Source organism: Molothrus ater, chromosome 22 (genome assembly GCF_012460135.2).
Source record: "Molothrus ater isolate BHLD 08-10-18 breed brown headed cowbird chromosome 22, BPBGC_Mater_1.1, whole genome shotgun sequence".
NCBI lineage: Eukaryota > Metazoa > Chordata > Aves > Passeriformes > Icteridae > Molothrus > Molothrus ater.
Genome location: NC_050499.2, coordinates 7,157,725 through 7,177,485, shown reverse-complemented (window position 1 = coordinate 7,177,485; position 19,761 = coordinate 7,157,725). Strand labels below are relative to the sequence as shown.

The 19,761-nt window shown below is 64.2% G+C and overlaps 2 protein-coding genes across 4 annotated transcripts; both read right to left on the bottom strand.

Annotated features, from left to right (window-relative positions):
- Nucleotides 1-2,284: 2,284 nt before the first annotated feature.
- SCN4B (sodium voltage-gated channel beta subunit 4) lies at nt 2,285-7,320 on the bottom strand. Of its 2 annotated transcripts, none has more exons than XM_054517098.1 (5): nt 7,257-7,320; nt 4,025-4,188; nt 3,132-3,357; nt 2,800-2,929; nt 2,285-2,610 (listed from the first exon to the last, which is right to left on the bottom strand). In XM_054517098.1, exons 1-5 carry the CDS (start codon nt 7,318-7,320, stop codon nt 2,517-2,519), a joined length of 678 nt encoding a protein of 225 aa, XP_054373073.1. In that variant the 3' UTR covers nt 2,285-2,516. The 2 variants fall into 2 exon arrangements, with proteins under 2 accessions (XP_054373073.1, XP_036253379.1); XM_036397486.2 differs by lacking the exon at nt 7,257-7,320 and adding an exon at nt 6,785-6,992.
- Nucleotides 7,321-13,800: 6,480 nt separating this feature from the next.
- On the bottom strand, nt 13,801-19,317 carry SCN2B (sodium voltage-gated channel beta subunit 2). Of its 2 annotated transcripts, XM_036397514.1 has the most exons (5): nt 19,083-19,281; nt 17,399-17,489; nt 16,311-16,477; nt 15,936-16,146; nt 13,801-15,837 (listed from the first exon to the last, which is right to left on the bottom strand). In XM_036397514.1, the coding sequence occupies exons 3-5, from the start codon at nt 16,458-16,460 to the stop codon at nt 15,638-15,640; spliced, it is 561 nt and encodes a 186-aa protein (XP_036253407.1). In that variant the 5' UTR covers nt 16,461-16,477; nt 17,399-17,489; nt 19,083-19,281; the 3' UTR covers nt 13,801-15,637. The 2 variants fall into 2 exon arrangements, with proteins under 2 accessions (XP_036253407.1, XP_036253406.1); XM_036397513.2 differs by lacking the exon at nt 17,399-17,489 and having other exon boundaries at nt 19,083-19,317.
- Between the last annotated feature and the right edge of the window lie 444 nt (nt 19,318-19,761).

Here is a 19,761-nt window from a genome sequence, read left to right as displayed (position 1 = left end):
ACCCTCTGCCCTTGCTCTGGCAGCAGCAGGGCCACGGATCTCCAGCCACGGAAGGTGAGCGAGGCTCCCAAAGCCTCGTGGCAGCTGTGATTTAGGGTGCCAGAGCCCAGCCAAGGAGGCAAAGGGTGACTCGGAGTGGCGGCCACTGAAGGAATCTCACTGGCCCAAGCTCCCTTCTGGAGGAAGATTTAATTTATTGCCCTGTGCTGACCCCGCTGTGGCAGGATGGCTCCTGGGGGGCCAAGCTGCTGTCAGCTCACTCCTGTTGTACAGAGAGAAATGATGTTTGTGCTCTACAGCCTCCCCCTATTCCCATTAAAGGAAAGGATTTGTTTTTTCACTCAGCCTCCTGAGCCTTTCTCCTGTTTCCTCACAGGGTTATTTTTACTCAGCCACCCCCCAGACCTAAACAAACACCCACAGCAACCCCAAACACCGGCGAGTTTCTCTAGTAAACGTAAACTTTATTTCATTCAAGGCAAAGCTAACTAAACCTCTACAGTGCAAAGATGTGCTGTAAGTCATCACAGAGCCTGGCACACCCCCCCTGTGCTTACCCACAGCCTCCCCCCGTGCAGCTCTACCGTGCTTGGACACACACACGTGTCTGTGGCAGCACACACCCCCAGGGCGCCCCTGCAGCCCCCCAAGAGCCCCGGTGACAGCAGGGACCCCGCTGGTGCTGGCACAAGCCCCCAGGGCAGCCCGCTCCCCGGAGCACCCGTGTGATCATGGGGTTACATTCCCAAAAGTGCTTTTGCGGCCGTTTCCCAGCGAGCCGGAGGAGTAATCCATGCAGAGTGCAGCATTGCATATCCGGCGGGAAGTGGAGCCGCGTCCACGCGCCGGCTAAAAAAGGCCAACAGGTTAGGACAGCTAAAAATAGTCTTTAAAAAACTCCCTTCCTCGCCTCCGCGCTGTCCTCCCCCGCGGGAGGGCTCCTCCAGGGGCGGGCCGGGCTCTCTCGGGGTGGCTGGGAGGGCTCGGGCTCCTCCCGGGCTCGCACAGGTGGCACTGGCAGTGTCACAACACCTGGCACGTCACAACACCTGGCACAGGGCACCTTCCAGCAGGGGCTGTGGCAGAGCCGGGCAGGGCACCCCACACCTCCTCAGAGGTAGCTCAGACTGTCCCCAGCGTGCAGGTGGGGACACTGAAGCACAGATTGGGTCCTACAGACCCTCAGGGAGAAGATCAGGTCCTGACTCCCACTTGCCTGTCTTATCAACAGCCAAGGGACGTACCTGGGGCCAGGTGCCAGTACCTGTCCCCTGTCCTGAGCACACGGCCCTGCTCCATGGGTGTCCCCAGGCCCAGCCTGGGGTGACCAGCCCGCTGTGCTCCAGCATCTCCAGAGAAAGTAGCACCCAGCCTTTCCTTGTCACCTTGGCCACCAAATCCTCACCTGCTCCCACTCCAGCACCTCTGCCAGGGCACCCCACAGCGAGCCATGGCTCAGCTGTGAATCCCAATTTACTGTGGAGCCAGGGGAGCTGCCTGTCCTGCAGTGTCACTGTCAGATGCCCACAAATTGGAGAAATAGGGAACAAATCACATTTTAAAGGAAATTGTCAAACTCAGATGTAGTAGCTCACTCACTTAGTGTCTCACATCCTGTGAGTCCACTCACCCCTCATAGTCAAGGAAACCTCACACCCACCCTGTGAGGTAGAGCAGTATTTTTGTCCCCATTTTACAGACGGGGAAACTGAGGCATGGAGAGGCAGAGCAACTTGCCCAGGGTTGCCCAGCGGGCCAGTGGCACAGCCCCAGCCCGGCTCCCCTGGCCTGGGCTCGGCTGTGCTCCCTCCCTGCCATGGTGAAAGGGAAACACGATTGGCTGCTTTCCCCTGGAATCTCGTATAAAAACATCCACCCAACGAGCTCAGCCTTGGCACCGGCATCAAAAGCATCGAGCTCCAGAGAGAGGGGAGGGGGCAGCACCCAGCCTGGGGAGAAGCCCCTGCCCCCAGGGATGGCCCTGGGACACGGGCACCTCCCCAGCCCTGCCGTGGGAGGGAGGCACCGAGGCACAGCCGGGGCCCTGTTGCTGATTTGGTTCTCCAGTGTGCTTATCATGGCCCTGCTTCATCCCTGCTTCCCCCCACACCATCTGCACGGCCGGCCCTGAGCATCCTTGCCCTGCTCCAGAAACCTTCTGGATGCAGCAGCAGCAGCTCCCAGCCACCTCAGCTCAGCACCGCCAGCACCCAATGGGCCCCCGGTGCCCAGCACCCGGCCCTGGGCATGGCACCCACCCTGCCCTGCCCCTGCCCTGCCCGGCACCCTCTTGCCTGTGCTCAACCCAGCAGCCTCCCAGTCCGAGTCCGCGAGAAGCTCCCAGTCCCCCCGGCAGCCGCAGCCTTGTCGGAGAAGCAGTGCAGGTTGCAGGCACGTGTGTAATAGGAACATGTCTCAAGCGCTGGCAGTTCGGAAAGAAAACAAAAGGGGAAGGCCGGTCCCGTGCCCGGGCTGCCGCGGCGGGGCGAGGCGGGCGCGGGGCGCTGCTGCTCCGTTCATGCCTTTGGTGGAGCTTTTTGTTCCGCCTTGGAGCCGGCCAGGCCATTCTCGGTGTTGTCGTTCCCTGACGAGCTCACCAGACACTCCTTCCTGCATGGGGAGAGCGCACGGGCAGCTGAGAGGCCCCCGAGCCTGGCCCTGAGAGACCCCCGAGTCTGGCCCTGAGAGCCCCCTGAGTCTGGCCCCAAGAGCCCCCTGAGAGACCCCCGAGCCCAGCCCCGACAGCCCCGAGAGCCCCCTGAGCCCGGCCCCCTCACCCCGACCCCACCCCTGACTCACTTCCCATCCTGCGTCTTCTTGATGATGAACAGCACCACCCTCTTGATGAGCATGAAGAGGATGAGGAGGCCGATGAGCCCCCCCACCACGCCCACGATGATGAGGGTCACAGTGTTGTCTGTCTCCACCACTGCAGGAGAGAAGGTGCTGAGGGGGCTCGGGAGGGGAGCGGGGCGCTCCCAGCTGCACATCCCACCCCAAAAACCCACAACCCCCTCCCCACAAGGCTTCCAGGGATGCCACCCACCACAACCATGAACCATGGGGCCTGTCACCGTGTGTGGGCATTGCCACCAGCCCAGGGCCACCACAGTGCCCTGGCCGGCACTCACTCTTATGGACCACGGTGAGGAAGATGGTGGCGTTGTGCTGGGCGTTCCTCTCCTTGGGGTTCTTGACGTGGCAGGTGTACTTGCCAGCATCGCTGAACTCCACGCTGTTCAGCACGATGGAGATGTTGTTGTCCTTCTTGGTGGTGGAGCCCACGAACTCCACCCGTGGGTTGTGCCAGATGAGGGTGGGCTCCGTGGTCTTGGTCTTTATCTTGCCGTGGTAAATCTGCAGGAGCAGGGGGAAGGATCAGCTGGGCGAGGGAGAGGCTCACGCTCTCCTGATGGTGAGCCCAGACTCAGCTCTGCCCACACAGACACCCCCACCAAATGTCCCATTACACCCCCTTAAAGCAGAAGTGGCCGTGGAGAGGAACCTGACGCACATCCTGGTAGGAAGCAGCAGATCCGACCTGCCCTGAAGAAATGGAACAGACCATGCAAAAAATGGGAGATCCCCAGAGAAAGTGAGCTCCTTTGATGGCCAGAGGTGCTCCAAACCAGCCTTCCTGCTGAGGAATTGAGGAGCCAAATATTCCCAGCAGGAAGCAAATCTATACAGAACCTTTCATATTTCAAAGCAGGCGAAGGAGGAGGAAATGAACCACATTTTGCCCTAAGTGCAGATTTGCACCTGAACAGCCAATTTATGAAAACAAATGAGCCTGTGGGCAGCAGTGAACCTAGAACAGCTTTGTGCCAAAAGCACGATGTTCTGGGGTATTTGAGTCACCCCTTGGCACAGCCTTGTCCCCCCCAGAGGTGGTGGCACTCAGAGAGAAGGACAACCTGCACAAGGAGAAAGGGAACTGTGAGAACTGCAGCGCTGAGCTGCGCTGGGGAAGCACAACAGGACCTGCCAGGGAAGCAGAGGCAGAGCCCAGAGAGCCACCCACCAGCTCTGTCGTGTTGAAATACCATTTGAAGACCAGGTCCTGGAAGCCTATGCAGGTGGTGAAGGTGCAGGGCAGCAGGACATTGGAGTTATTCAGAGCTGTCACCGTGTTGGTTTTCCCCACCGACACCTCCAGGGCGAAGGCGATGGCCAAGACATGCAAACCTGGCAGGGAGAGGGGAGCAGAGAGTGAGGCCAAGGCTTTGTCACCCCCCGTTCCCTTTGGCACACCAGGCGGCCATGGCAGGAGCCTGTCCCCAGCCCTAGAAGGGCTCGGTGACAGAGAGGACCTGCAGGGACTGGGGCTGGGTCACCCTCAGAGACAGCGTGGGTTCAAAGGGAACCAGAATATCCCCACCAAGAAAGCGTGCAAATGAGAGCCCTGATTTGCATGTTATCCACAGGCCTCAGCTGGACCTTAAAGGGGGAGAAAAAAGCCAAGGCAAAGCAGAGCTCTGTTCTTCAGGCTGGAGCTGGAGCAGCAATTAGCGAGGCTGTCCTGGCCGCCTGCCACCCGCTCGCCCTCCTGCTGCCCTGCCCTGCCCTCGGGAGCAGCCCCCTCACGTCCAGCAGAGAGAGCCCTGGCTCCCTCCGGAGCTGCCTGATGACCTTCAAACTGCAGGAGGCGGCTGTCCTGCTCCTCCTCGGCTCCCCCCGAGCAGGGAGAGAGGGGCAGGGAGAGAGGGGCAGGTAGGAGCCCAGCTGCAGCCGAGCACTCCTGGGTGCAGGGACCGGCATTGCACTGGGCTGGGCCACCACTGTCCCCACAGATCCTTTCTGGGAGCACGGGGATGCTCTGGTCCTGGCCAGAGGAGCAGCCCCGCTCCCCATCTCAGCACTGCCCTGTCCTGTTTGCGTGGTGTGTGACACGGCTAAGCTGTGACACAGCCCAGCAAAGCACTGTCCTCCCCTTTCCCACACCTCAGCCGACCCTGCAGAGCTTTCCCCGGGCACAGAACCCAGGGCACAGAGCTTTTCCCAGGGCTGCAAGGCGATCCCCAGCTGCCCCAACACCTCAGCTCGGACACGCTGCCCTCGGTCAGGATTCTCCTCTCTCCGCAGCCGCCTCAGCTGCTGATTTATTCTCCCACACAAGCCGGTGCTAACAACTCCCCAGGCACGTCGCAGCCGGAGCCAAGCCCGTGAGCCCTGCATCCTGGGCTCCGGGCCCTGCTGCAGTGCTGCATTGCAAGCACTGCAGGCGAGGAGTTATTTAACTTTACACAGGAGCACTCCTCATTCTGCTCGAGAGGCAGGGAGTGGTTCCCGGCAGATGGAATCTCCTGCAGCTCTCAGGCTCCTAGAGCAGCCCTGGGGGTGCTACAGAGGGGACTTCACAGGCAGGAGTGTCCCAGGGGACAGGAGCTGTCCCCCTGGAGCAGGAGTTGGCAGAGGGATGCCTGGCTCTGCTGGTACCTCTGAGGCTGCAGCGTGCTGCAAGGGGACACTCGCAGGAAAGATGATTCCTTGCAGCTTGCAACACTTTAAAACCTGTCTGCCACCCTTAGAATGTAACCTGAATTGGATGTGTGGGGTAAATCGAGGCTGACCTTGTTCCTGTCATCCTGTGCTCTCAGGAAGACAAAACTGATATGATACCACTAAATAAAGCACCGAGGGAAACACGCTGGGGGAGCACTGACTGACCCTGCACACACCAGCTCTCAGCGCTGCCTTTCCAAACCCTCCCAAAGCTGCTGCACTTCGCACCACCAGCCCCCCAACGCTCAGGGCCGCTCCCGTGGGGGCTCCAGGCTCCCTCCCATGCCTGCAGGCACCAGCGTTTCCCAGGGAAGCAGGGAGAGGCCGCTCCCGCTGCCGCCAGAGCCTTGGCTGCCTGCGCTTTGCCCCTGCAGAGGGAGAGCCCCCAGAGCGAGGGGGCTCAGTGCTCACCCCGGACCGCCATCTGCGGGAAAGCTGCTCGAGAAAAACTTTCACTGCCCATAAAAGTCAGCGTGACATCCTGGCGCAGGCAGCGAGCCGCGCCTGGCAGGCGGGCCGGGCTCCTCTCCAGCGCGTTCAAAGAGAGGAGCTCCCTGCCCAGCCCGAGCCAGGTGCGCTGTGCTCCGGGAGGGGACACGCGGCCCTCACCTCTCCCTGGGAGGGGCTGTGCCCTGCTCCGTGCTGCAGCCAGGAGCCCGCTGCCACTCCCTGCAGAGCACGGCATCCCCAAAACCTACAGACACAGAGACCCGCCCTGCATTCCCCTGCCCACCGCCCTCCCCAGCTCCCAGCCCACCTGAGCGACTTGTGGGACCCTGCTCCCACCTCCACGCCCTGCACCCCAGACCCCTGAGTGCTCTCAAGCCTCTCCGAGTCTCTCCTTCCACCCCACTGCCAGCTCAGGTGCTGGCACCCAAATCTTGCAGGGGGTCAGGTACTTACATGCTCTTTTGTGTCTCCAGCATCCTTTAACTTAAGAACTTTGCCCTCTAAAACGCCTCCCACGGGAGTGCCCCAGCAGCAAGCGCTGCACAGCCAGCCCTGGGTTCCAGGCTGAGGCGAGGATGACCCGCGGGAGCAGGAGTGCAGCGGGGGCGTGAGGCTGATGCAGGTGGCCGGAGCCTGCCCCAGGTGTGCAGCGGGGAGGGAACGGCTGCCAGCCCCTCCCTGCGCCCTGTGGCGGGGGACCTCGGGCATCCCCGACCACAGGGCCGGGCTTCATGCTCCAAGCAGCGGCCCCGCGGCCCGGGTCGGTCCCCGCGGCGGGGACAAGCACATGCGGGTGGTCGTTGTACCAAAGGAACCGTAAGACAATGACCTGTCGGCGGGCGTGCTGGCGCTGAAGCAGTGCACGGGCTCCCCGCGGGCATCCCCCGGTGCCGGGCAGGCAGCAGCGCGGTCCCCGCCGGCCGGGGCAGCAGCGGGGCAAAGCGGGGTGCAGCCGCAGTGCTCGCAGGAGAAGCGCCGGCCACGGGAGCGCCGCTGCGGGCAGGGCAGGGGCTGGAGCCGGGACTTCGGAGCTGGGGCTCGGCTGCGAAGTCACCTTGGCCGAGTGACTTATCCCCGGCGCTCCGGACCGTCCGTCTGCAGAGCGGAGAGCGGCGTTAGCGCCCGCGGGCGGCATCCCCGGGCGCGGCGGGCGGGGCGCAGGGGACGGGTGCGAAGCGGGGACCCCCGCCTGGGGCTGCCGCGGCTCCCCGGGGCAGGGTCCCGGCCGGGGAGCCGGGGCGGGGGGACACGGGACGCGGGCGGTACCCGGAGGGGTCCCCGCAGCCCTCGGCGCCCCTTACCCAGGAGCGCGGCCAGCAGGCGCGGCGCGGCGCGGCGGCGAGCGGCGGGCGAGCCCGGGGCCATGGCTGCGGCGCGGGGCGGCGCGGAGCGGAGCGGAGCGGTCCCTGCTGCCCGCAGCGCCCGGCTCTGGCCGCCCCCGCCGAGGGCGAGCGGCGCCGGGCGGGGCCGCGCCGGGCGGGGCCGCGCTGAGCCCTCCTCCGCGATCCCCCGCTCTCCTCCGCATCCCCCCGCGCTCCTCCGCGCTCCTCCGCATCCCCCGCGCTCCTCCGCGCTCCTCCGCATCCCCTCGCGCTCCTCCGAGCTCCTCCGCATCCCCCGCGCTCCTCCGCGCTCCTCCGCATCCCCCCGCGCTCCTCCGCGCTCCTCCGCATCCCCCCGCACTCCTCCGCGCTCCTCCGCATCCCCCCGCGCTCCTCCGCGCTCCTCCGCATCCCCCCGCGCTCCTCCGCGCTCCTCCGCATCCCCCCGCTGTCCTCCGCGCTCCTCCGCATCCTCCCGCGCTCCTCCGCATCCCTCCGCGCATCTCCCTGCGCCCCCGCCCGCCCGGGGGTCGGGGAGCGCTCCCTGGGCCGGGGCAGTGACGGTGCCCCTGGGCTCGGCACTGATGGAGCCGCATCCCGAATCCTGGGAGCAGCTTTGGGCCCCTCGAAAGGACACTGAGGTGCTGGAGTGTGTCAAGAGAAGGGGATGGAGAACCAGTGGGATGAGGAGAGGCCGAGGGAGCTGGGGGGTTTAAACTGGAGAAAAGGAGGCTCGAGGGGACCTCCTCGCTCTCGTCAACTCCCTGACAGGAGGGTGGAGCCAGGTGGGGGTCGGGCTTTTCTGCCAGGTAACAAATGACAGGACAAAAGGAAGCGGCCTTAAGCTGCGTCAGGGGAGGTTTAGGTTGGATTTTAGGGAAGATTTCTTCACTGAAAGGGTTGTCCAGCCCTGGCACAGGCTGCCAAGGGCAGTGGTGGAGTCACCAACCCTGGAAGAGTTCAAACCATATGGCTGTGCTGACCTTGTTCCCCAAGGATTTTCGGTTCCCAATCCCAACTTTTGGGTTCAAATCCCCAAATTTTGTGTTTCAAACCCCAGTTTTTGGGTCTAAAACCCCAAATTTGGACATTTTGACTCACCCTCATGCAGCTGGGGCAGGAAATGCACGGCAGCTTTGTCCTTTTGTACCTGTGGTCCGGCCAAGGGCCGCCCCTGCCGGTCCAGCCCCAGGTACCAGGCGTGGCCCTGCTGGTGCAGGGCCGAGGTGTAGAGCACGTGGTAGTTCTCGAACATGCATTCCTTGAAACAGCACTCGGGGGTGAAATGTACCTGAAAACACACCTGAGAGTTACCTGAGATACACCTGGGCACACCTGAGATACACCTGAGCACACCTGTATACAGCTGGGGGCACCTGGGGACAGCTGGGATACACCCAGGGCACTCCTTGAACCAGCACTCGGGCATGAAATGTACCTGGAACACACCTGGGGTTACCTGGGAGCACCTGGGAGTTACAGGGTAACCTTGGGAAGAGGCCAAAGTGCCACTAAGGCCGGTGGCTTCCCAGGATAACACAACAGGACAAGGCTGGGGCTCAGCTCTCCTTTGGGGCACCTCAGCAGTGTGGCACCAGGTGTCCCCGCCCTCCATCCCCGAGACAGAGCACGGACACAGGTGGGATGCAGAGCCAGACCCCGATGGCTGCAGGGGGACCCGCCTGGCGCCAAAGGGAACACTCAGAACTCATTTTTCTCACCGTGCTCTTGTTCCGGGATAATTGGCTGCACAAAGTTCCCGTCTCAGCCACCTTTTCTCGCATCCATTAGGCCGCGGGGCCCTTCTAATGGAAGCCCCGGGCGTGGTGCGGGCAGGCAGAGCCTCACCTCGGTGCCCAGGTCCATTAGCAGGGAGCTCTGTGCAGGGAGCAGCGTTGGCGGGAGGTGACGCGTCCCAAAACAGCCACGGCGGGAAGGGGAGGAGGTGCTGCTGCCCTCCTGGAGCAGGAACGGCGCTGGATTTCCTCTGGGCTGCAGTGACACAGGGCACGCGTCCTGGCCAAGCTCACCCCAGGGACCAGGCATGGCCTTCCTGGACTGGACTGATTGGGATTTGGGTGTGAGAGCGGCTCACCTGCAGGGATGCTGCCTGCACGTCTAAAATGCCACAGCCTGTCACCTTCAGGGCACCTTACGGCTCCCCATCCCCATCCAGCCCCCTCTGCAGCACGAAGCAGCAGAGAGGAGGGAAAGCAGGAGGCTTTGCAGGGCACGGGGACATCCCAGGGGAGCCTGAGAGGATGCCAGCAGTGTCTGTGGGTTGAGGCGTTAGGGCTGCAGAGCTGGCAGGAGAGGCAGGAAAAATACCGGCGGAGTGGGCAGGGCAGTGCTGGCAGCCGGTGCTGCAGGAGCAGCGTGCACGGCTCTGCTGATGCAGCAGAAGGTGCCTTGGCGGGCACGGGGATGGGTTCAGGGAGGGGAGGGAGTTAGGGAGGGATTCAGGGAAGGGAGGGAGTCAGGGAAGGGAGGGATTCAGGGAGGGGATGGATTCAGGGAGAGGATGGATTCAGGGAAGGGATGGATTCAGGGAGGGGATGGATTCAGGGAAGGGATGGATTCAGGGAAGGAATGCACTCAGGGAGAGGATGCACTCAGGGAGCTAATCAATACAGTGAGGTGATGGACACAGGGAAGTGATGGATACAGGGAGGTGATGGACACAATGAGGTGATGGATACAGTGAGGTGATGGATACAGGGAGGTGATGGACACAGTGAGGTGATGGATGCAGGGAGGTGATGGACACAGTGAGGTGATGGACACAATGAGGTGATGGACACAGGGAGGTAATGGATGCAGTGAGGTGATGGATGCAGGGAGGTGATGGATGCAGTGAGGTGATGGACACAGTGAGGTGATGGATGCAGGGAGGTGATGGACGCAGTGAGGTGATGGATGCAGTGAGGTGATGGACACAGGGAGGTGATGGATGCAGGGAGGGGATGGACGCAGTGAGGTGATGGACACAGTGAGGTGATGGATGCAGGGAGGGGATGGATGCAGGGAGGTGATGGATGCAGTGAGGTGATGGATGCAGGGAGGTGATGGATACAGGGAGGTGATGGATGCAGGGAGGTGATGGATACAGGGAGGTGATGGACACAATGAGGTGACGGATGCAGGGAGGTGATGGATGCAGGGAGGTCATGGATACAGTGAGGTGATGGATACAGGGAGGTGATGGATGCAGGGAGGTGATGGATGCAGGGAGGTGATGGACACAGTGAGGTGATGGACACAGTGAGGTGATGGACACAATGAGGTGATGGATGCAGGGAGGTGATGGACACAGTGAGGGGAGCAGCGCCTCAGGACGGGAGGAGAAGCACAGTGTTTGCTGGAGCATCACTCATTGTGAGAGGGGAGGCAGAGGGATCCTCAGGGTGCAGGGATGCCTGTCACCCCTGCAGGTGCCTGAGGGCTGCTGGGGCCAGAGAAACAGGTGACTTTGAGGCCAGCGTGCAGCACACAGGACCTGCATAGTGGAGACCTGGAAGAGCAGCAGCCCTACCCTGGTGCAGGGGCAGGTGTGCAGGAGCCCCTCCCGGGATGCTCAGGTGCCTGCCAAGTTTTGGGATTCCTTTTGGGATGCAGGCTGGGATGCATTTGGCTAAACTGCCACCGAGAGCCTTGCCAGCAGAGCCCTGAATCCTTCTGGAGGCAGGAAGGCTGGGAAACCCGGCTGCAAGGGCTGGCCAGTAAATACCCCAGAGCTCCTGTGGGGCTGGCACAAACGGGGTGCCCTGGGCAGGTGGGCACCCAGCTAATTCCGTGCTGACACGGCCCTGCAGCCACGTCTCCCTGCTGAGCAGGGGGGCAGCCTGGCACCCCCTGCCCGCTCCCCTGCACGCAGCCCCGGGGCTGGCAGCGGGACAACGGCTGTCACCAGCGCCTGATGGAGCTGTCACACTCGGCAGCTCCAGCCGGGCTCCTCGGCCCGCTGATCCCTGAGACAGCTGCCACCGCCGCGGGCCGGGGCAGGGCTCTGCTGTCCCCAGCCCTGCTGGCAGCAGCTGCCCTGGCATTTCGGAGCTCGCAGATGTCCGGCGTGGGACCCGCGGTTCCTGCGGCTCAGCGGAAACTTGTTCTGCTGAGCCCAGCACCAGGATGCCGTGTCTGGTTTCAGGGAAGGCGAGCACCCTGTGCTCGGACGCTGTCACCTCCCCGGGGACAGGAAGGAGGGCTCAGGGTGCTGCCAGCTGGCTCACAGCCTGCCGGGGGCACAGGGGGTGCCTGCGTACCCTCGGTCCTTCTCACCTTGCACTGGCGGAGCCGGGAGGGTTAACGTGCCAGGCTGCTGCTCTCCGAGGAGGGCTCCTGCCTCCCTCCACGTGGCTACCGACCAGGTAGGGCTGAGCAGAGCGCTTGGGCTGCAGCCCTGGCACAGCGCTGGCCCCGGCTGCCCTGGAGCATCCTGCCAGGCGCTGCTCCCCGAGGACAGCCCCAGCCTCCTCCCAGAGCTGCCCGAGCCAGACGATGCTGAGCTCCCGGAGCAGGCAGAGCCCTCCTGCCCATGGAGGGGGAGGAGGAGGTGGCAACGCTGGAACAGAGCTTCCCATCAGCACCTTATGTTTACTGCAAGGTCCTTTAAAAGACAAGGTGGCCTGGCATCCCGGCAGCTGGCGGTGGGCAGGAGGCGCCGCAGGGATCCGGCTCTGCAGGACTGTCCTGGCTGGGCTGGAAGCTGAGCGAGAGCTCCCGGGCACAGACTGCGGGTGAGTACCTGGCTGCTTTTGTCATCCCGGCTCTCGGCTGCCTGCAGCTCTGCCTCGGAGCGGAGCTTTCCCCTCTCCCTGCGCTGCCGCTGCCTGCTCGCCCCCGCTGCGGGGCTGCCTGCCCTCCGGAGCGCACAGGTTCCTCACCCCTTCCTCCCTTCCTCCCTTCCTTCCTTCCACCGGCCCTTTAAACGCGCAGGGGAAGAGCGGCCGTGTCCCCCGGCAGCCACTGCAGAGCATCTGCAAGAATCGCTGAGGCAGCCCTGCTGTATCCCGGGAGAAAGTTTGATCCTGACCCGGCACAGCCCCAGGCCACCCCCACCGGACCCTCCCTGTTCTGTGCCCCAGAGCTGCCCCTCGCACCCCTCACTGCCCCGGCCCCCACTGCCCCAGGCTGTTCCCTGTCCTGGTGCCTCTCCTCACTCCCCAGCCCCAGAGCAGGGCAGCGTTGCAGGGATGTGGCTCTGCACTCCCCCTGAGACACCCCAGCAGTGCCCTGTGACTGCACAGGAGCAGGCAGGGGTCCCGGCCACCTCCCAGCCCCTCTCTTGCTCTTTAGCACCTGTAATGCACCTGGCCCCAGGAAATGTCAGTGTTCTGTAACAAGGAATGTCCATGGTTCTGGAGAACCTGTGAAGCCCCAGTGCTGGGGGGTTCTGTCACTGCCCTCAGTCCCTGCAGTGAGGAGAACTCACCCTTGGTGTGTCCCACGGGGTCTCCTCTGTGATCCCACTGCTCTCCTCAAGTTTTTTTTGCCAGCAACATTCTAAAGAGCATCCTAAAAGCTCCGAGGGGTCCCCCACCCCCTTTGCCCATGGCTGAAGCTGGTGGGGACAGCCCCACGTCCTCCTCCGGGGAGCTGCTCCTCCCTGCACGCCAAAGTTGTTCCAGGGATCGATTTGCTGCACTCCCCAGAGCTGCAGGACTGTGCCAGCAGGACAGTGGAGGTGATTTGGGCGCCCTTCCTCGGCGAGGGAGAGGTGCCACGGGAAGCTGGAAGTTTCCCGCAGCGCTGACCCCACGCTGAGGTGCCCAGGGCGCCGTGCCCAGCAGGGACAGGGACAGGGACAGGGACAGGGACACCGGGAGAGCTCATCCCACTGGCACTGCTGCTGGGCAAGGTGAGGGGCTGGGGAGGGTGCAAGGCAGGGCTGGAGGGTGGCAAGACGGGTGGCAGTGCCCTGGGGCAGCCCCTGCCTGTGTGAGGAGTTGGGATGCAGCAGCGCTTGGCAGCCCAAGTGAAGGGCAGCAGGGAGAGGCAGGGTGGAGGGCGCTGCCAGAGCTCCCCTCGTGTCCCCACGGTGGCTGAGCTGATGGATGTGCCCATTGACTGTGCCCCAGCTGTGTCGTGCAGCTCCGGAGCATCCCCACGGCGCTGCTGGAGCGGGAGAACGGCCGGGTCCGGGTGTCCATCACCCCAGCGTGCCCTGGGCTCTGCTGGAGCCTGCTGAGCCTTACCTGCCACGAGCAGCCACCAATGCCAGCTCTCTGAGGAGCACAGTGCAGAGGCTGGCAGGGCACAGGAGGCCCCACAGTGGGTGTGGAGCACCCCTGGGATCTCCCTGTGGGGAGGCTGGGGCAGCACTGGCCACGCTCCCACCCCCAGCGCTGCCCTGGCTCTGTGCCACCCCCTAGGACAGAGCTGTGCACACACAGGGTGCCCTGGGTTCCCTCAGCACCCAAACCACCTCGGCAGGACCAAGGAACGGGCTCATCCCCCCAGGCAGAGCAGGCCAGGGGCCCGTCCTGCCCCTCCAGGCTGCGGCACAAAAGCATCGAGGGCAAAGTCGGTGTTTTGTTGTTCTTTTGTTTGTTTGACTGTACAAAGAGCAATAAAAACATCCCACACTCGGCAGAGCACTTGGCAAGAGGGGAAGGCGCACGCCCGGGGCACCTCCTGTGGGTACAGATCTGAATTTGTCAGCTCCGCCGGGCACGGCCGTGTACAGACAGATGCATTGGCGAGTTGCAATCCAAGGATAGTGCACGAGAAGAAATGAAAGGCAGATGCGAGACTGGTTGTGTGCAATGCTCAGAGGCCTCAGCGCCCCCGAGGTGCTGGCTCAGTCCCGCCAGGAGCCGGGGACAGCCCGGCCCCGGCAGGAGGAGGTGCGGGAGCGCTGCGGCACCGCGGGCACCGTGCGGGGCGGGACAGCCCGGCCCGCCCGGGCAAGGGGGCAGGCGTGGGACACGGCGCATTCCTGCTGCGGAGGGGCGGGAGCAGCGTGGAGCCCAGCGGGGTCGGGTGGGATGGACGGGGTGGGAAGCGATGGGGCAGAGCGGGGAGGGCAGAGCTGTCCCCCATCCCTGGGGCCTGATGGCATTGCCGGGATGGAACCTTCACGGGGACGTGGCAAAGGTGCCCCTTCTCTGCACGGGGACGTGGCAAAGGTGTCCCTGCTCCCCTGGCAGCGCTGCTTGTGGCTGACAGGACCTCCATCCCTGCCCCAGGGCAGTGTCCCCCTGTGGCTCCGGGCACTGTCCCCCTCCTGGCAGCCACGGGAGGAGAAAAGCTCAGGCCTGGTGCCACAGGGGACACTGCCCTGGGTCATTCCCTGCCTGAAGCGCCAGGGCTGCAGCCAGCACAGCTCACCTGCCAGGTGAGGCAGGTGGCACACGGGGCTGGGCACGCTGGCAGTGCATTGCCATGGCAGTTACAGTGTGCAGTGCTCTGCAGGGAGGCTGGAGGAGGCAGTCTCAGCATCGTGGGGCTGCTCCAGGGTGACAGAGCTGTCCTAACTCTGGGCCTGCTGTTGTGCCCAGTCCTTCCCAGCAAGTGCCCAAAGGCTCCTCTCCCTTTCAGCAGCTCCTGGTCCCGAGCAGCCTCACCCCAGCACTCCCCACACCCCAGTCTGACACATCAGCAGGACATTTTCCACCACAACCACCCTCCCCAAGAAGGAAAGGAGCACAAAAAAGTCAGCCCAGCACCTTGGGCTGAGATGCTCAGACCCAAAACCAGCCCGAGAGGCAGAAGGGTCCATCCCTCACACACCAAGGGCTGCTAATGGTTCCAAAACACTGCACAGCTCCAGGACACTGGGTGGGCTCATGGCCTTGACCTCTGAGCAGCCCGGGACAGTCCCTGAGGAGCACGAGCTTGCAAGGAGGAGACTGGCAGCTATCGGGATCCCTTGGGATGGGAACACCAGTGCCAGTGGCCCAGGTACAGCAGGAACAGCTCGGGATGAGCCCTGACCCCAAGGGCAGACTGCTGGCTCACATTTTCTACTGGGACAGAGAGCAGACAATGGGGCACGGGGCTGCCCAGACCCCTCTGTCCCTCCTGGCACCCCCTGCTCCAGTCCCCCCATGTGCAGGGGCTGCACAGATCCCCCCTCACCCACCCCAGCCTGTCCCCAGCACCTCCTCACTACACTGGCACAACTCAGAGCAGGGGACAGGCTGGTCCCAGCTCAGCCTCGGGGGCCTCAGCCCCTCTCCCCAGCCCTGCCCAGCCCAGCCAGGCTCCAGGGACCTCCTCTCTGCGCCCTGCTCCAGGCTGGGGTGGGTGTTGGCATGGAAGGAGGGATGCTCTGGGGAGACAGAAATCCTTGCTCTGGGAAGCACATCAAGAGGGTCACACTGTACAGGGGGCAGGAGGGAGGGGCGGGCAGGGGGCCTTTACTTGGTGCCCTCGTCCGGGTTGCCTTCACCATCTGTCTTCCCTTCCTCCTCTGTCTTCTGGTCATCCGTGTTGAGCCTCTGCTGCTTTTTCCGGCGCACGCATTTCACCACCATCAGCACCAGGATCACCACGGCCAGGAAGCCGCCCACGGAGGCGCCCACGATCACAGCCACGGTCGAGTCGTGCTTGGGGGGCTCTGGGGACACAGGGACGGGCTCAGGGCACGCAGGGACAGGCAGGGCTCCGGGAGCAAACCCTGTCCTGTGGGCGCCCCCAGCACGGGCCACCACTGACCTTTGGTGAGCACCTTCAGGCTGATCTTGCCGTGGCCCCGGTGCCGGTCCGGGGGGTTCAGCACGTAGCAGTTGTAGGTGCCCTCGTCCTCCAGCTGCACGTTTTTGAGGGTGAAGGACACGTCGTACTTGGCGGGGTTGCCGGTGAACTCCACGCGGTTCCCGAAGCGATCCAGCTGCTTGTTCATGATCTTGGTGCGGAACTGCAGGAACTGGGCAGCCGTGGGGACAGCGGGTGAGGCAGCGTGTGGCACCCCACGGCTGCTACATTTCCCAGTCAGGCACCCCCTCCCTGCACGTGCTGCCCTGTGAGAAACCCCCAGGAACACCCTCTGAGCCACTCCCAGGCCCCCAGCACGTCCCCAGCGAGACTCACCAGCTCCTCCGAGCAGTTACTGCACTCCTGGTACGTCCAGTTGAGGGAAAACTGCTTGTTCTCCACTTTGTAGCAGGAGTTGAAGGTGCAGGAGAGCTTCACAGAGGAGCCATTCAGGGCATTGATGATGGCAGGGGCCATGACCTCCATGCCCAGCCTCGGGGGCGCTGCCAATGCAGATGGATTTGGGGGGTGTCACAGGCAGCCACCCTGGCAGCCGAGCTGCCACCCTGTCCCCATGCTGCCCTGCCTGCACAGAGCTCTCCCTGGGGCCTGGCATTGCCTTCCAGGCACATCCACACACTCTGCATCCAGCCAGGAGCAGAATTTCCCTGCCCAGCAGGAACAAGGGGAGCAGCCCCGGCACCCCTGGGCTGGACAGGCAGAGCTTGGTCCCTGCTCTGCCAGGGCTGCTGAGCCTCCTGTGCCACGCCGGTGCTGCCTGCAGGCCAGCCCTGCTGCCGGCCATCCCCCGGGGCTGTGCTGCTGCTGCTGCTGCGGGATCGGTGGCGCTGGGCGAGGCTGCAGCGTCAGCACGCGGGGCCGGCGCCACAGCCACACGCAAACGATGGCTGAGCTCATCACATCGCATTGCCGGCAGGACACGGCTCCGGCAGCAGGGCTGGCATCCGCCAGGGCCGGCCCCGGGGCTCCGGGGGAATGCCGATGCTTTCCCCTGCCAGCAGAGCCCACCGAGGGTTCCCCAGCTGGGAATGAGCAGAGCGAGCTCCAGGTCTCTGCTGGGGGAGCAAGGCCAGTCCCTGAGCCCTGGCCTTGCTGAGAGAGGGGCTGTACCTGGTGCAGGGCCGGACTCACCTGGGGAGGGGCAGGGGTGGGCTCTGTGCCCTGCTCCCTCCTCCACTCCTTCCCTGCAGCTCCCCTGAGCAGCACCCAAGCACCCAGCACTGTCCCCGGGCTGGGCAGGGGGCACAGGCTCCTGAGCAGCCCAGCTGGCTGCAAACACCAGGCCAGGCCCTGAGAAGCACAGGGGCACGGGGACAGGGAGCCCTGGGAGGGGACAGAGTGTCCTGGGGGGCCGTGACACCCTGCAGGGGCGCTGCCACCAGGTGCTTCAGTGATCACCTCACCTCTCCCCTCGGGCTGCTGCTCTTTGCTCTCAGAGCTTCTTGCCGAGGCCAAGCTGGGCGCAGGTCAGGGCTGCTCCGGGCTGAGCTCCGCCTGCAAGCAGGGCAGGAAAGGGGCCAGGCTCTGCAGCCAGGGACAGGAGCCGTGCCCGGGCTGCAGGTACAGCTGGGCTGAGCAGCTCCCGCTGCCAGCTGGGGGCCAGCAGCACCCTGCAGCTCCTGGGGGCTGAGCAGTGCCCTCGGGTAGGGCCAAACCCTGGGACAGCTCCTGGCTGGGCTGGCAGCCATGGGGAACAGCCCCCATCCAGCCCCACAGGGCGCAGGGACACAGGGGTGGGCAGAGCTGGTGCATGGGGATGGGTCACAGCACCCACGGCAGGAAGAAGTGTCCCAGTGTCACAGCCTTGCTGCCCCGTGGCAGCCACCACCTTTGATGCCTCTGAGAAAACCTTGCAGGGATGGTAGAGAGGAGGCAGGAGCTGGCCTGTCCCAGCAGGAGTGGTTGGAGGGGATCCCTGCACGAAACCATTGTCTGAGTGCCCCTCACAGGGTGCCCTGTGTGCCTGCAGGTGGGTGACCTGGCCTTGTCCCTTGTCCTCAGCGCTCCCCAGGGCTCTACAGAGGGATGAGGTGCCACCAGCAGCAAACCTGTCACTACCCCAAGCAGGGACACCACGGCCTGGCAGGACCTAGGGGCACCCAAGTGGGTCCAAACTTTGCCCCTGCCAGGCACTCAGCCCTGGGGGACAACAGAGGTGGAGAAAGAAACCCCCGAAACCCACGGGACCATCCAGGCCGTGTCCTGCAGCGCTGCGCTGGCTCCCAGTGCTCCCAATGCTGCGCCGGGGCTGGGGGACAAACAGCAACCTCTGCAGCAGCCCTGGCCGGGTGTTGTGCCCTCCTTCCCAGGCTCTGTCCTCAGGGACAGGCAGCCCAGGCAGGAGCTCGGGGACAGCGATCAGAGGAGTGGAGCGTTCCCGTTGTTCCCGACCGGCAGCGATCGATGCGGCCGCGGGGCTGCTGACACAGCGCTGCTGCTGCTGCTGCTGCTGCGGCTGCGGGGCATGCACGGAGCCGGCCCCGGCACGGCCACCGGGCGGGGGACAGCCACAGACACCGCCACAGCACCCGCAGGACAGCACAAGGCAGCACAGCCCGCCTGGCAGCACCCACAGGACAGCACAAGGCAGCACAGCCCGCCTGGCAGCACCCAAAGGATAGCACAAGGCACCACAGCCCACCTGGCAGCACCCAAAGGACAGCACAAGGCAGCAGAGCCCACCTGGCAGACCCCAAGGGATAGCACAGCCCACCTGGCAGCACCCACAGGGCACCACAGCCCACCTGGCAGCACCCACAGGACAGCAGAGCCCACCTGGCAGCACCCACAGGACAGCACAAGGCAGCCCAGCACCTTCCCAGCCCTGTCCCCACTGCAGCCCATTCCCCTGCCCGGCATGCCGAGGGCTCTGTGCTCCCCAGCCGGGATGCAGGGCGATTTTAGGAGCAGATGCAGCGGCACCAGAGCCCCCACCCTGCCCAAAAGCAGGTCACCCTGGCTGGTGGCTCTCTGCACCTCCGTGCCCATCCCTGCGGCACGGTGCTGGCACACGGGCAGGGGCTCCTGGCCAGGGCACGGGTGTCTCCCCAGCTGGGCACATGCAAGGGGGCTCAAGCCGACACTTACCCAGCGAGAGGAGCAAGGTGAGGCCAGTGAGGAGCAGGGTGGGCTGCGGGAGCCAGCCTTCCGGGCTCATTTTGACGGACTTTAGTGTGTGGAGAGGACGTGGTGTTGGTGTGGGTGGTGGAGGTGGTGGAGGTGCTTTTTCGAACGCCCGGGTTATTTGCAGGTGACATAGAACATTAGAGCCGCTTTCTCCCCACAGCCCAATATGGCTGGAGCGGTGCTGGGGCGAAAAAAAGCAGTAAATGCTGTGGTTGGTGGATTGCAGCCGCCGGAGTGGGAGGGCGGAAAAATTTTCCCCCGAACTGCAGGCACAGACAGCTCCTGGCGCTGCCGGCTCCGTGCTCTGCGCACGGGCTGGGGCACACGGGGGGTTCCTGACCCCCGGGTGAGGTGGGGACACTCAGGTGAGTCCCCTGTGCCCCGCTGGAGGCTGGCAGCCAGCCCTGCTCGCGCCATCCACGGCAGCAGCTCCCGTTCTGGAGAGCCCAGCGCGGCCCAGGAGGGTTGGAAATGCCCTCCTGGAGGCGGGCAGGGAGCAGAGGGGCTGCCCCAGGCTGGCAGCAGCAGAGGGGCCCGAGCAGCCCGGGCAGGATGCCCCAGGTGGGCTGCAGCAGGTAGAGGTGCTCCTGCTCACCTGCCCGCTCCTGGACAGCTCCATCACTGCCCAGGGCTGCCAAAC